The sequence below is a fragment of the Akebia trifoliata genome, chromosome 4 (genome assembly GCF_017979445.1).
Source record: "Akebia trifoliata isolate Shusen 1 chromosome 4, ASM1797944v1, whole genome shotgun sequence".
NCBI lineage: Eukaryota > Viridiplantae > Streptophyta > Magnoliopsida > Ranunculales > Lardizabalaceae > Akebia > Akebia trifoliata.
Window position 1 is genome coordinate 2,284,936 of NC_141378.1, and position 10,374 is coordinate 2,295,309.

General features: G+C 31.8%; 1 protein-coding gene across 2 annotated transcripts; it reads right to left on the reverse strand.

Annotated features, from left to right (window-relative positions):
* Positions 1–211: 211 nt before the first annotated feature.
* On the reverse strand, positions 212–4,887 carry LOC147402897 (putative plastid-lipid-associated protein 4, chloroplastic). Of its 2 annotated transcripts, XM_086438282.1 has the most exons (6): positions 3,977–4,872; positions 3,780–3,893; positions 3,569–3,667; positions 1,629–1,703; positions 1,274–1,341; positions 212–636 (listed from the first exon to the last, which is right to left on the reverse strand). In XM_086438282.1, the coding sequence occupies exons 1-6, from the start codon at positions 4,280–4,282 to the stop codon at positions 564–566; spliced, it is 735 nt and encodes a 244-aa protein (XP_086294408.1). In that variant the 5' UTR covers positions 4,283–4,872; the 3' UTR covers positions 212–563. The 2 variants fall into 2 exon arrangements, with proteins under 2 accessions (XP_086294408.1, XP_086294409.1); XM_086438283.1 differs by lacking the exon at positions 1,274–1,341 and having other exon boundaries at positions 3,977–4,887.
* Positions 4,888–10,374: the final 5,487 nt, after the last annotated feature.

A 10,374-nucleotide genomic window follows, 5' to 3' on the forward strand; every position in this document is an offset into this window, starting at 1 on the left:
ATTCATTTATTTTTCTTTATTTTTAATTGGGTGTAATAAGTAAAAGTTGGGTTGTCAATAGCAGCTCTCAAAAGAAAATTACCTCTACGGTCGAAGACAATGGACTATTGGCAAGAGGTTGAAAATGAGGGCATTTTGATCATTATATGTTGGTTTATAATAGAAGATTGAATTCAAATGGCATAAAAGTCATAGATTGAACCCCCTGAAGTTTATCTCAAAATCACCCAAGCTAAAGAAATATATCAAAATGAAAAGCAAATTAAACGACAGTTTCAATGTGAAACAATACCCTAAATACAGCTTTGGCCAATGAATTGGCGTAATCATTTGCATTATGTTATACGATATACAAAATATCAAGGCTGACACATAAATCTAAGATATTTGCAAGCCATCATGGACCTTCTGATTCACTCGATACCCATAAGTCGGAATTATCTGCATAAATCCAGGATATTTATTTTCTTCGAGCTGCTTTGCTTACTATGCATAAAAACTTGGAGAAGGTGCTTTAGCCAAGGAAGCTCAACAATAATACTAATGTCAAGAGTACTTCGGCATCATATGGGGACTTTATAAGATGGATCAACCATTTTCAATATGAATAAATTTCCCCTATCACCCCTTGAGATTCTGCAAACAAAAGAGGCACTATTTCTCATCTCTATAAAATCAACATGTAACTTGAGAATGTTTAACTATTTATTTATCAACAGTTCTCAAGAACAAAAATGACACTTAAGGTTTGTCTATTTCACAGTTATAATCTACCATGTTGTGTTAGCATGTTTGATTAAAATAGTCTTTGAAATCTATTTGGGATGGCCTATCTAACAGAGCTCAAAGTTTTCATTAAGATTGTTATTAAGGACCATCCTGAGAAATTCTTCAGCCTATTTGTTACCATGTAATTGGTAAGCCAACTAGACCTTTCTCTTTTTGCCACACATAACATGCTAACAGAGTAGAAGCGATCAGCCAGTTTGTCTTTCTAAAATTTCAAATCATGTATGCTATGAGAGGGAGTTTAGATCAATTCTCGTGGAAAACTATGCAAGAAAATTCAAGCATAAATATGTCTATCGAGTGTTAAAAAGTATTTCAAAAGTATCCATTTTTGTACAAATAAAAGCTGACCTAGCTTCCTGAATCCTTCTATCATGGTCAACCCATTCTACCCATGTATAAATTAGCAAAAAATTATCAAAATGATACTAAGAGATTGTTACACATTTTAAAGGTTTCACATTTGCACCTCAACAATCCTTACCGTAATTCTTCATCCAAGTATGTGATTTCTAGTTGACCACGACCACTTCCAGGTGCCTTAATAGGTATCTGTCCACCATTAAATGGCAAAAGAAAAGAAACAATTTTAATAAATTAACATGATTAGCGTTTTTTTTTTCCCTTTTGTTAGAAAAATCACAATCTTGCCCCTTTTTGCATATGCTAAATAACCCAATAACCCTAAACACATTAAATGCATTTTCTGAAAACAACCACAGAAGGTTTGTAAGGTTTTTGTCACCTTGTAACTTTATAATCACTCGAAGCTTACTGATTATTTGATCAAGAGTCAACAAGGACATTCATATCTTTTTCAAATGGCAAGAATGACTTACCAGGCCAGCAATTTTGAAAATATCGAATTTAACTGCCACCCTTCTTGCATTGAGAGGCACTAAGTTAGCTGTTACCTGCAGAAATATCAAGCATCAACTTGAGGAACAAACTTTAAATTGTTACATTGCTCTCATAAAAGATTAGAATGAATGCTTGAGACAGAGAGAAGCAATTGATTGTTATAAGAAATTCCTTTTACAAATGACAATGACCTCAACATCGCCTATTTCTACCGCAAGAGCTTGCACCAAAGCAACATGTTCAGGAAGCTACACAATTTAGAATGCTCCATGAAACATGTGGGGGTCCAAGAAATAACAAATAAGGATTCTTTAAACCCTTTCCACAACTTATTTTCTTATGAAAACAAAGCCACATAGCTGAAAAATCATATATATTTGTCAGCTACTCATGAAATTGACGGGAATCTCATTAAAGAAACTCATGGCATAAAGATGGATGATTTTGTTGCCAATCATGAAGAGCTGATTCACATGTAGTGCTTAAATTTTCGATCCTCATTATCCTTGTTCCATTTTTTTTCCTTCGATCTTCGTGTTGTAATATTTAAGGAAGATCTCCTCCCAATAAACTTTCCTATTTCCTATTAATAAATTTCAGTTATATATTTGAAAGAAAAAAAAAAAAAAAAGAATTCTGAAACTTGAAGTTAAGGAAACAACAGACGATGGAGGATAAGTGTTTTGTTACCCTATTCAAAAGAACAAGGACATAGAAAGCAAAGAATTGACAGGTTTCCTCCCAAGTAGTTACAATATTGAAGCTATCTTCTTAATACAATTAGAGAAAAGTTTAGACAGCAAAAGAAGAATCTCCACGGGGTCTTCATTGGGCAGAAAGCAGATGATTAAGTCACAAGAGTGTCAATTTGATGGATATTGGAGAAATTGAGCCCTAAGCAGACACGTTATCATTAAGGATATGTACAAGGGAGTAGTAACTACTAACTAGTGTGAAACATAGTTGGTGGTGAGATAAGTGAGTTTCTAGTTATTATGATTCTACAACAAGTGTTCACCCTGCGTCCTTATCTTTGTCGACTAGCTGACGATCCAAACGCTTCAACATGCCCAGTGTATCCATCCCCACAATATAAAAAATATTATACCAGTATTGGATGCTGCATGATACTTTTACCTTACTATTTTCACATTTTCTATTTAACTTTTAAAATTTCCTTAACTACTAATGATTTTCTTTTTCTTTTTTTCAATAAAATACAAATAATATAATTTAATAAACCTTACTGTAAAATTTTGTAATATTAGATGTTTTAATCAAGGTTTAAAATCTTGTCTCTTTTCGATATTTCATACAACAAGGGAAACAAATTGAAGATAATTTCCTTGCCAACTACTTCTCTTAGATTCTATTAACCCTTCTATATTTTTCAAAGTTCTCTACTCTTTTGTTTCGTTGCCCAATCCTGAACCATAAGTTATTTTTCTCTACTAATCCTTGGAACCTCATCACTCCATCACAAATTTTTTTTTTTTTTAGATTCTCCTATAAGCCAATAACTTTTTCTGCCCCTCTAACGAAATTAGTCATTTCATCCCATATACTATAGTTTCTGCATCTAAGTCCTATATTTCTTCATGTTTCAATCTTTTTCCTTAAAAAACACAAAATTTCCTTCCTTTAGGTTTCGCCACCAGTGAAGGTCCCAACTTAGCTAAGTTGGTAAAGGTGTGTAGCTTGTTGATTCAACGACCTCGGCTCAAATCTCATTGAACCCATCTTCACATTGACCACTAACCACCATTGCTTGCTTAGAAAAAGAAAGGTTCCGCCACCAATACTTGGGCACATTTTATATCCACTTCAGTTCTTCCCTTGTTAAGAGATTGAACCATAAGGAAACCGATGTTTAGGAAAAACAGGTAACATAAAAATAAGCATTAGAGTAGACGCACACCTGATTGAAGAATGGCCAAGTTTCCATATTTTGAGCCCTTAGCGTGTCCACATTAATTGCTTGGTAGATTTTTCCATTTGGTCTTAAGAATTTGGGCCTCTGTCACGAAATTAGACATATATGCCATGATTGACCCAAAAACAAGTTTAATTGAGAAAATTATTGGAACCCAATACATCCCTAAAACAAAAAAGCAGGAATACCATTGTACCTCGATTTTCAAAATTGATCTCGAAGTCGTATAAATAAGTTCCCATTTTCCATTCAGCAAATCAGACTTAAGCGGTTCCTTCACCAGATTCACCGCTTCAAGCTCTCTTGCAATCTAAGTCCAAAAAAATAAATAAATAAATAAATTCATTAATTGAAATCACCCTAGTTTGCTTAATATAAATAATCTGACATTACTTGGTCGATTCGTTCTTGGTCTTGTGGACTGGCGTTGGCACCTCGATCGAGCGGAGCGATTGCTTCGAGAAGATCCTTCTTGAGGGTGTTAATATCTTTTCCTTTCTTCAAGAAAGAGGAGAAGAAGGAAACCCTAGTCCTCCATTTCGCAGGGATTGTAATCTTTGATGAGAGATTGTTATTGTTTGATTGGCAAGGGATGCTTACGATTATGGTTGAAGAGTGAGGAAGGAGACCTGGAAAGGTATCAATAATGGAAGGTTGAATGGTTGTTAAGAGAGTAGCCGAAGAAGAAGATAAGGCCATGGAAGTTAGAGAAGCTTCTTTTGTCAGTTGGAACTTAACGAGGGAAATAATTTTAGGAAAATTAGTCTCCAACGACGTTTGACGAACAATATCCAACGTGGATGAGATGGCATATATTCTTAGGGATTCCCCAAAATGATCTTTTACACTCTAAATGATGGACTTGGGACAACTTTGAGGCCCAACTGGTCCATAGATATTTGGCCCATCTTATGATAGACTTACACACTAGAAAATTATTCTGATTGGTGATTCCTATCCATATTACCCTGAATAAAAGATCAAATCTAACGGTTAAAAAATCACTGAAAATAAGCCAAGAAAATTGTGTGGGAAAAAATTCGAAATAATAAAATACAACGTTGAATCCCACTAACTTTATCTCCCGCATAAAGAAGAATTGGGATTTAATCTCATTGTGAAACTGAATGACAATTTTTAACTTTCATGTCTTTTAACTCTTACTTTCTTCTTCTACCCGTTTGACCCATGAGAGAAAAAGCTGTCTATGCGTAGTACACACCGGCAAATTCTTTTTATGGGTAAGTTAGACTTTAACTCAAGACCTTGAAGTTATTTTTGCAATGTGTCAAATCAATTGAATTATAATTTTATGTCCAATACGAGGCAAATTCTAATATGTAATAAGTTTTAACTGAAAATGTGCCACGTAAAATTTATATTGGTTTGATGAGAGTCATTTCGTGTCGTGTGCCAACTTGGAAGGCACGTGATTTGTCATTAGGAATAAACAAGGCCCCTCATCAGAAATGCCCAATCAATCTGATAGATTGTAAATAATATGTCTTAACCTTACATTATCACCTAGAGATTTGTGTTGATTGGATAAGATAAACTATAGACTACTTGAAAATTGCTAGTTTTCATTGTCTTTGAGGGAAAAATGATCCAATTACATAATAGACTATGCAAATTTAGAAATATATAATCATATATTTCTTAAGATTAGAGGATAGATCGAGGAAGGAGAGTACAAGGAAAGAAAATTATTAAATTAGGATTTAATGGAATCAATAAAATAATAAAAATATATGTTAATTTAAAGACGGAGTCAAAATAACTGTGAATCAAGAATCTTTGACAAATACCATGGTGAGGGTTTGAAGAGAAGAAGATAAAAAAAAAAAAACTCAGAATAAATGTGGAGCCTTGGTGATCTCGAGGAATATGATCAATGTAAAAAAAGACAATTTCTACAATCATTAAACTTTCTGTCGGGCTGACTTGTGTTTACAAGTCAGGTAGAGTGGCTGAAGAGTGTACTTTCGCATTTTGAAGGTGCTGTCAAAAGACAAGTTCGACGGTTACAACCGTATTGATGAAAAGACAAAACTACCCATAACTTAATTAAATGATTATTTAAAAATATCACACCAACAAGGATATATGCACACCAACAAGATCTTTTTTTTTTTTTTCCTTCTCACCTCATAGCCGTCGCGAAAATCAGTTTATTGTACTTGTGATTTCAAATGTGGTTCCAATTTCATATCCAATAGTCTGTGAAGAAGAATTAAAAGGAACAACTACTGTTGCTGAACCCCTTTGTAGCGTATAATGTCCTTCAAATTCAATCACCTAAGTGCCAGAACACACAAATAACTCTTAAAATAGCAATGAAACAGCTTCAATTAGCTGTAATTGAATGAACATAGAGAATAGATGGATTAACAGATCGATTAGTTCTTACTTAGTCGCTTTCTATATTCTTGAACGGTCCTTTCTGATCTTGTTCTCTGTGTTGAAGTATGATTCTCAGACTACGAATTGAGGTGAGAGATAGAATCTTGACATGGAAGAAGAAGAAGAAGAAGAAAACCCTAAAAAAGCAGATTTATAACTGATTGAGTGAGATTTGGTAGCTTAAGAGGGCTAGGGTTTTGATTGAGATGATATAGAGACCCATCACGAGTGAATTAGAAGCTTTTCCGTACTTTTATCGACTGAGGACGAAGAAGGCTCATGGATCGCCCAGGCCTCTCTCTCTCTCTAGTTTGGCGCCAAATCAACTAACCCTATCCGTTTTTAAAAAGGGGGTAAATCTTCATTTTTTTTTTTTTAATTAATTAAATATATAATTAGATCTCAAAAATAATCATTCTTTATAAATTAAATTAATGGACTCTTAAATCAGTAAAATCTAATTTTATATCAATTGTAATCATTTAAATTCTTAGAAATTATTTAAATATATGAAAGAAACTTCCATGATTGTATAAATCAAAGCGATTTGATTCAAAGGTATAAGCAAAGATATCAGAGTACATAAGTGTATTGCGATATGGGGTACATTTATTTTATTTTATTATTATTATTATTGGGGGATGGGTTGTTACTAAATAGAATGACGATTAGCTCTCACTTTATAAATATTAAGTCGTGCATTACAAAAGATAATAATAATGTCTAATGTGTTTGACAAATACCATCCAATATCATTAAACTTATATATTATTGTACAATTAACATCGCTAAAATTGTAAATTGTTAAATGTTAGTTATATTTAAAATATCAAAAAATGCCCTCCATTTACAATCATGTGAGGGTTACTTTACATCTGCATTATACAAAAACTCACATTTTTTTGACAATAACTCAATGTTTTCAATCTTTTTGATAGATGCATTGTTTAAAAAATATAATGCTAAAAAATGTCATAATATTTTTGTGATAATTTTATTTATTTATTGGTCATGTTTTAGAGTGAAAAAGTAGTGACAAAGAAAAAAATAAAATAAAGGAAAATAGTATGATTTTTAGGTTTTCAATGTACACATGGTACAATCTTAATTAGTAGTAGTGGATTTTTTTTTTTTTTCAAAAACCATTGCCATTATAATTATTTTTTTGTACAATTTTTTTTACTAAGAAGTGACTCTAACCTTTTTGTAATTGAGGAATATTTTTGTCCTTCTAAAAATAAATGATATTTTGATGCTGTTGAGTGGTTTGCTTTGACATAATGTTGTCATTTTGTTACTTATATTCAATTAAACACAAATGGAAGTTATTCTATAACTAGAGTTTGTCTGCATCCTCTTTGGGATTAAAGAGATAAAAGAGGAAAGTTCGTAGAAATAGAAGAGTATTATTGAAAAAGAGGTAAAAGAGGAAAGATCCTAAAATTAGAGGGATATTATTGAAAAAATGAAAAAATAGAAAAGATAAAAAAATTGAAGGGATTGAAAAGATTGGATAATAAAGTGGATTAGTGTGGACCCCCATTGTATTTTATTATGTGGATTTTAAAATAAATGATTTTATCAAATGAAATTAAAAGGATATTATTAAAAAAAGAATTGAAGAAAAGGAAAGATAATAAAGTGGGTTAATGTGAACCCCACTCCACTATAACTAGATGAGGCGTTTATAACTTATAATTGTAGTTGTTGTGGGATCCACCATTATGTTTATATTATAAATAATGATTTTTCTGTCCCTCCTTTGACATTTCCTCTGACATTCCTTACACCCTTATCACAAAACCGTAGATCATTTGCCTCGAGATATGCAGAACCATAAAATCTTATTCTTGTGTATCCCAAGGCAAATGATCTACGATTCTGTGATGGGGGGCATAGTGGGGGGTGTATGTCAAAGGAGGGCATCAAATTATTACATAGATTTATAAATAAATGATTTGTCAAGTGTGAGTTTGTAACAAAGTTGGAAAAGTAATGCTTGTAAAGAGTTTATCAACGTTAAGGTAGAAAATGTAAATAGTAATTAGGTATAATGTTTGCCTGGTAGAAGACTCAACTAATTTTAAGGTGTAGTGATCACGTATTTCCCTCCCAAAGTTGTGTTTAAACACCTTTTTAATGTTAGTGTCAGCAAGATGGTGACAAAAATTTGACACTGATATTATAACTTAAACGTTTAAAAAGCACATGTTGAAAATTGTGAAATTCTCATTTTAGCACACTATTCATTTTAATTTCGAAAATGAAAAATGCACCCTTTCCGAGATTAAAACATTTTATGTGAGAAAATTTACTATTTTATAAAGCATATTTATTTTTAATCATTTATTAAAATTAAAACGGAAAAGTATTTACTATTTAAACATCAGTATTTCCCACATAGTAAAATGTTTTAGTTTTGAAAATTGTAGATTTGTCGTTTTCAAAATAAAAAATGAATAGCGTGCTTAAATGGAAATTTCATATTTTTATGCATTTTTAAGAATTTTCCCTAGATTATAAATTTTGATGGACAAACTTCTAGTGTAACTAAACTCACTTCAACTTGTCATTTTCATTAAATTCTATTACTATTTTATAAGAGTTCTACTAGTGTAGAACATATCAATCAACATGCCCTATTTATACACACATATATCAGTCTTATATTCAATCATATATAAAAAACTAGTGGATAGAACACACGATATTTAAGTAATGAATGTTGCTCGAAAGCTCTCAAATATGCTATGATTTAGACGATAAACACACAAAACAATATGAAAATAAGAGGAAAATAATAATAAACAAGATCCAGTCACACAAGAGACACGATTTACATGATTCAACAATATTGCCTACGTCCATAGGTGATGATAATGGTTTTTCGTGATGAAAAGCCACGAAAATACAATACAATTTTAGGATTTTCCAAAAGACAAATGTATATAGTAGCTCAGGCTTTCAATGCATTTTTCTATTATCGAAAATATCCCAAATGGTTGTATGAATGGCTAAAAACATTATTGAAAATACATTGCCTATTGTTCTCTCAACCTTCGAAAACGTGTTCGAGTCCAACATGCCTCCAAAGATATAATCATAAGTTAGGGTCATAAATAACATTAATTTTATAAGGTAGTGGAAGAACTTAAAAAATAAATATGACTTCTAGATTTTAATAAATTTGAAATTTTCATAGTTGATCGTTAAAAGGGATATTTACGAAAAAGTGATCAACTTTTGACAAATTTACGATTCCAACTCACTGTTCATCTTAATTACCAAAATGTGAACGATAACGAATTCACAGGTTTAAAATGACTAATTGGAAATAGTCACTTTAAAACTGTTGAATTCGTTACCATTCTGAATTTTATTTACTTTTAATGAAAACATGATCATTCACGTTTAGGTAGTTAAAATGAATAATTAGCCGTAATAGTAAATAACTCATTTTTAGCTTACGAAAATGGTAATTCACCCTACTTAAAATGCTCTCTTAACGAGAGTTTTGCTAATGACTTCTTTTTTACCACAATCCAACAAACGAGTAGAGTAGTGTTTGAAATTTTTCAAAGAAAACAAAAATATTGAAAATGTACTATTCAAATTTTAAAAAGAGAAAAATAGATGGAGCATCACATGTTTATCTATCCAAATCGTGAATCATGATATAGTGAGGGAGTTTTTAAATCTCAAGTCTTCAAGGAGATCTCGAAAATCTAATTAATGGTTAAAAAGAGTTAAATGTTGCTATTTATATCAATTAATCAAAAGTACTACTTTGCCCCTATATAATTCAAGAAGAAAAATATATCAAGGGTATTTTTTGAAAAATATCTAATTTTATTATTCTCTCTCTATGTGCTACATGTATCCTTGGTGTGGGAGATCATGTCGTAGATTTTCTAATGAAAGATTTTAATTTGATAGTAGGTAAGATTTTGTTATAAGATTTTATTGCATTGCATTAAATACGACTCGTGGACCGATGAATCATTACCAAATGTTGCGCATCACGATGATTCATTAGGTTATTTGAGATATATATTATCGAGATACTCAAAATTCCCAATCATTGGATTTCGTGTTTGCATGAGTCGTTGGATCTCGACCCATGTATTATGTATGGATACATGTATGTCCTTGGTAGGTGAGAAGAGTATCTGTATACAAATGGATTATAACAAATTAAATATTTTTTTTGTCTGTTTTGGAATAAAAAGGTGGTGTTTGTAAAAATATTTAATGAACCTTGGTGGCCATCCAACCCCTTTGATGAAGGGGGTGGGGTTATATTTGGAAAGAATTGTTTTACAAAACGTCCATGAGAATGACCACTGCAACCAACCAATGATATTGAGCCATTTTGCAAAATTCCTCCA